Consider the following 5635-nt stretch of genomic DNA (forward strand, 5'->3'; position numbering starts at 1 on the left):
AATCTCAACAATCAAACATGCACAAAATAAAATTATAAATCAATCATGTACAAGAATTAATATTCAATTTATATTTATAAAAATATCCACATTTAATGGGTCAAAGAGACTAGAAGAATTTTTATAGTTTAAGCCAATATATACTTCCTTGAGATAAAGTAGCTGAGCTAATTAAAATAAACAAATTAGAAATTTACTCGTTTTTTTTTGTTGTTGTTATAATTAATAATCTTTTCTTTCCATGAATTGTGTGGCCAAAGTGTATAAACCTTTTATTGTTGCAGCACATAGAAACAAGCCAAACGAATTTATAGGTTAATATATAATGGAGATATGTTGTAAAATTTATACAAAATCAACTCTTTAATTTTGTTAAGTTGATTAGTGTCTTTTTTTTATTATTTCATTGAATTTGAATAACAGAGTTCGAACAGTCTAATGCTTTGTAATTATCATGTACATGTTATGATATACTGTAAAATAATATTTAAAATATGTAAATTTTTTGGACTGTGCATTTCAACTATTCGTTCCTTGTAGATTCATCTCTTAGATGTGTATTATATATAATGACCATGTACAATTATTAGTTTTTAAACATAACACAAACAAAATGACAAATATCTAAATATACTATAAATATTCATAAATTAGTATCACCAAATATAATAATTATTCGTCAGTAATTGTGATCTTAACTCAATTCATATCAAATATATGTTTCATTAATAACTATTACCATACTCATTACTACAACATCAAAATCAATCACATTAGTTGAAGAATTGAACTAAATAATTACTTAGATTATAAAAGTAAAGATAGGTTGTTTTAGTGACTTATTTTAAAACATAAAAATATGTTATTAAAACTTCCTTGCTCAATTTGTATGGTTTTGCTTAAGTAATAACTTGTATTTTGAATGTCTTGTCAAAACTTGAATAATAATCGAAATTAAAACAAAACTTGTTCTTAGATTTTTCTTTGATTAGCTACTCAAATTATCATATGTGACATGCAATATATGTTATCGTTTGAGTGGAGAAATAATATTTAAACAATATATAATTGTGTAACTTAAGAAAACAAAAATTAAAGATATATCCAAACATATAAAACTTTATTATTTGAGAGATCAATGATAATTTTTTGTATTCAAGATTGAAACCCTTATACTTAAGTGTTGCTCGAGTGAAAACTCGATGCTCAAGTGAAATATAAAAGATAGTAAATTTGTATGAAGTTCCAATTAAGCAAAACTAATTTTGAATAATTCAATCGTCTTAAAAAGCTTAAAATACATTTTAATAGTTTGAAAAAAACTACAAATTACCCAAAACAGTGTTAACTATATTCATTTTATCGTTCTAAACCACTGTCAAATTAAAAAAATCAACATAAATATCAATTTCATTTCAATACACAACTCATCAATCATTATTGTCAGAAAAAAATTTAAAAAGATTAAAAACAAAGGACAATAAAACTGAGACCCAATGACTTGAGAAGGAAAAGTATTACAAGTTTCTATTTTTAAATATTTTTACATGCATATTCGGATATTGTTCTATTTGAGACATTAATGAACAACTTTTTAAGGAAAGTTTCAGTTGTAGTTGATGAAGTCTCTTCTTGTTTATTTTTGTATCCTTTTAATGATGTATATACGTTTTTTTGTTTTGTTTTAACTTAAAGCACAATCTACAATTTTAAACCATGTTATTATTACAAAGATATGTATAATTATCAATGACCAACTGAAAGTATCTAAAAAATTCACAAGATTGTCAACGGAGAATTAAAGAATAATACTATTTCTAATCAATTTACTTTCATAAAAATGTACATTTTATGGTTTACAGCCTTGTAATAAAAACACTAATTAAAAACTATCTGGTCGTTGAAATTTAAATATCATAAATAACTATGTTCAAATATTATTTCATTTTGTCATCACGAAGGTCTACGTGGTCATAAACATTTACAAGTACTATTATTCATCTTCACTTTCAACTTCAATTTCTTTTTTATTAATTTTAATATGATTAGCTATTTTGTATTTTCAATGAGTGAAATTTGTGACAGCATAAGTTGCCTTAAACCTAAAATCCACACAAAATAATATCTCTTCTATATCACGAGAAATCTCTACGTCACTCACCAAACATTTTCTTATGCCAAGCCATGCATTGTACACACGTAACTGCTAATTATTCACAACAAAGAAAAGTATCCAACAACATATAATCATGCGTAATGTATTTATGTTTTATACTTTACAATTTTCTTATTTTCATCGTTGTCTAATGTAATAAACTGCAAAAGTAACTTGTGTTTGGCACGTGTGTGATCTACTCGCATGATCAATGCTGACAGCACTGCCAGTAAAAACATCAACCTTACCGTTTACCTTTCCAAACAAGAAACCTCACCGGTTGCCACTGTCAGGGGTAAAACGGTAAGACTGCCCTCATCTCAGAAAAAAAAAAATCATTTTTTGTGTATATATACTACTATACAGCTCCCACCTCCCACCAAACTCAATTATACAAAACCCTGAAGAAAGACACAACAACCATTGTTACTTTCCATTGATTGAGCTAAAGCTTTGGCTTTTCTCGGATAATTTTTCATTGGGTACAAGAAAGTCTCTAACTTTCACCGAAAGAGCAAGGATCTGAGATGTGTGGAGGTGCGATTATCTCCGACTTCATTCCGGCGGGGCCCGCCGGCCGGTCCCGACGCGTGACCCCCGAAATCCTGTGGCCGAATTTGAGGAAGCGGTTCTCGAAGCCGCTGCTGGACGATGATTTCGAGGCGGGGTTCAGGGAATTCAAGGATGACTCTGAAATCGAGGATGATGATGATGAGGATGAAGAGGACAGTTTGATGGTGGTTGGTGTGAAGAAGTCCGTTGGCTTTTCTCGCCCCAACAAGACCTCTAAGTCTCTCTCTCGTGGTAACTTTACTTTCTGATGATCATCCTTTGAGTTTTAGTTGTGTTTTTCTGTTGTTTTGTTTTGGTTTTTTAATCTGGAGTTGTGGTTTCGGTTTTACATGCATTCCTTGCTTCGACGCTTTGGTTTCTTATTGTTGTTGAGTGATGGAAAAGTTATTACTTTTTCATGCTTGTGCCGTTTTTTAAACAAAAAACTGTCGAAGATATTGACTTTTTTCTTACAGAGAAATGCTTTTGATGTAAGGTTTTCTGGGATGTTAATTTTTGTTTTGTTTTTATTCTTCTGGAAGTTCTGTTTTTGGAGTTGGCACGGCAGAGGGGATTTTATTGAAATCGTTGTGGATCTTGTGAGCGTTGAAGAGATTTATTTGCTATATGAAATTTATTTGTAAAAATAAATGGAACATCTTTTGTGATCATTTTGGGGCTTGTTATGTCTATGCACTGTGGATGAAATTTGGGGATTACATTAATTGACTACAGAGCCGTATGTATCGGGGCATGATTTTGTAGATCCAATTAAAGTTGGTTTCGGTTGCTTGTTTAATCATCTCAAGCAAAGTTGCAATTTCTTTAGTACTCCTGATGATTTGTGGTGAAGTTGAATTTTGTACTCCACCTTATTTCAAAACTTTTATGAGTTGGGTATTTATTTGTCTTTTAGGACTTTTTTCTTCTGGATATAAAAAATATAGGAACAGTGTTCTTTCCATTGGTTTTGGCTGGGTGTTAGAAGCATAGCTCACGATCATTGACTGGATCAGTTCAGGAATTCAGTTGCATGTGCCTTTGGGATTGATTTTTGTGTTTGAAAATTATGCTTTAAATTCAACTATGCTTCTTTGTGGGCACAATCAACAAGACAGGGTTGACCCTGTTCATTAATTGTTCATTAGTTGATCCAATTTTGGCATTTCGTTTAGTATTGCTTTGGTTATTGGTCTGCTAGGTGGTTTACTGTTTGTGGGCTAAACAATGTTTGCTTGATTTAGATTTCTCGCTGGTTAATCCATGAAATTGAAACGATTGTTACATTGTTATTACAAGCTGTGAATGTTTCTTCATAATACTGATTTTCCTTTTACCTTGTGGTGTTGTCTGATAGATCTGAATTGTTTTGTTTATCTGTGTTTTTGGTATGTGATAAATTATTTTAATGATACTCCATATATATTGTTTCTACGCGATTATTTATGTTATTTCTTATTTTTATTGAAGGATCAACAACTGTAAAATCTGGGGAATCAAAAGGGCAAATTGAGAAGTGTGCCAAGAGAAAGAGGAAGAACCAATATAGAGGAATTCGTCAGCGTCCATGGGGAAAGTGGGCTGCTGAGATCCGTGACCCAAGAAAGGGGGTTCGTGTTTGGCTTGGAACTTTCAGCACTGCTGAAGAAGCTGCAAGAGCTTATGATGCTGAGGCAAGGAGGATCCGTGGCAAGAAAGCCAAGGTGAATTTCCCTGATGAGCCTTCAGCTGTTTCTTCAAAACGCCTCAAGGTGATTCCAGAGGAAAGCCTGAGCTCTGTGCAGCCAAAAATGAACCACTTGTTCAACTTTGGTGACAATCTGGAGGACTACTACAGCCCTGTGGATCAGGTGGAACAGAAGCCATTGGTTAACCAGTATGTGAACCCTGGTCCATTCACTGGAAACTGTGTTCAGCTCTCACCAGTTACTCAATCTGCTGATGTTACTGCTTATTTCAGTTCTGAGCATTCGAGCAATTCATTTGATTACTCTGATCTTGGATGGGGTGAACAAGTTCCAAGGACCCCTGAAATCTCCTCCATTCTTTCTGCTCCTCTGGAGGGTGAATCTCAGATTCAGAAGAAAGACAGTGAAGACATGATGCCTGTGCAAGATGATTCTGCAAAGACACTTTCTGAGGAGCTTGCAGACATAGAATCCCAGCTGAAGTTCTTCGAGGCCCCTTTGTTTGATGGAAGCTGGGGTGATGCTTCATTGGCTTCTCTGCTAGGCAGTGATGCAACTCAGGATGCTGGAAACCCTTTGAACCTTTGGAGCTTCGACGACCTGCCATCAATGGCAGGCGTTTTCTGAGCAACATTGTATCTCCCTTTATGTAAATAAAGCTACAAGGTAGTTTTTTTCGTTCAGTTTCTGCTCCCCTCTTACTGAAAACCATCCCTGCATAGATTACTATTACTATTACTATTATTATTATTGTTCTTGATTGTGTATTGCTTTCAGGAACGGTGGTCGTGGTGTTGATGATGGAGTCACAGGAAGAAGTAACATGCTTAAGGACACGTGTCGTTTATTCTCTTGTAGCTAATGCAGTATAGGTCTATATAGGTTTTTTTAGGTGTCCTTTGTGAACTCAAAGACCTCCTTTTCAGGGGATTTTCTGCTTGATGTCCATAAGGATTTATATTATATATGGCCTGGGATACACTCTTGACTGCTGATATAGTTATTATATTATATTAACTTGGTTGTTTTCATTGTGTAAATTTCATTATGATTTCATACCACCATTTATTCAATGCTTTGTTTGGTTCATGATTTCTTTTTTGTTTCACTTTTCTGGTTTGCCTACATTTTTGGATAAAATTTTTAGCTATTTTTATGTGTGGAAAGCCTTTTTGCTCTAAACCTATGTCTTGCATTGTTTGTTCTGTTGGGGAGTGTTATTATGCATTGAAAATTTAGG

The 5635-nt window shown here is 33.2% G+C and overlaps 1 protein-coding gene across 2 annotated transcripts; it reads left to right on the forward strand.

The window, feature by feature from the left end:
- Positions 1-2524: 2524 nt before the first annotated feature.
- Positions 2525-5426, forward strand: LOC148191469 (ethylene-responsive transcription factor RAP2-12-like). 2 transcript variants are annotated; one of them, XM_088101929.1, is made up of 4 exons: positions 2525-2959; positions 4178-4583; positions 4668-5061; positions 5173-5426. In XM_088101929.1, the coding sequence occupies exons 1-3, from the start codon at positions 2683-2685 to the stop codon at positions 5020-5022; spliced, it is 1038 nt and encodes a 345-aa protein (XP_087958055.1). In that variant the 5' UTR covers positions 2525-2682; the 3' UTR covers positions 5023-5061; positions 5173-5426. The 2 variants fall into 2 exon arrangements, with proteins under 2 accessions (XP_087958055.1, XP_087958054.1); XM_088101928.1 differs by having other exon boundaries at positions 2526-2959; positions 4178-5061.
- The last annotated feature ends 209 nt before the right edge of the window (positions 5427-5635 follow it).

Source organism: Vigna umbellata, chromosome 11 (assembly GCF_029865625.1).
Source record: "Vigna umbellata cultivar VRB3 chromosome 11, Vumbellata_1.0, whole genome shotgun sequence".
Classification (NCBI taxonomy): Eukaryota; Viridiplantae; Streptophyta; class Magnoliopsida; order Fabales; family Fabaceae; genus Vigna; species Vigna umbellata.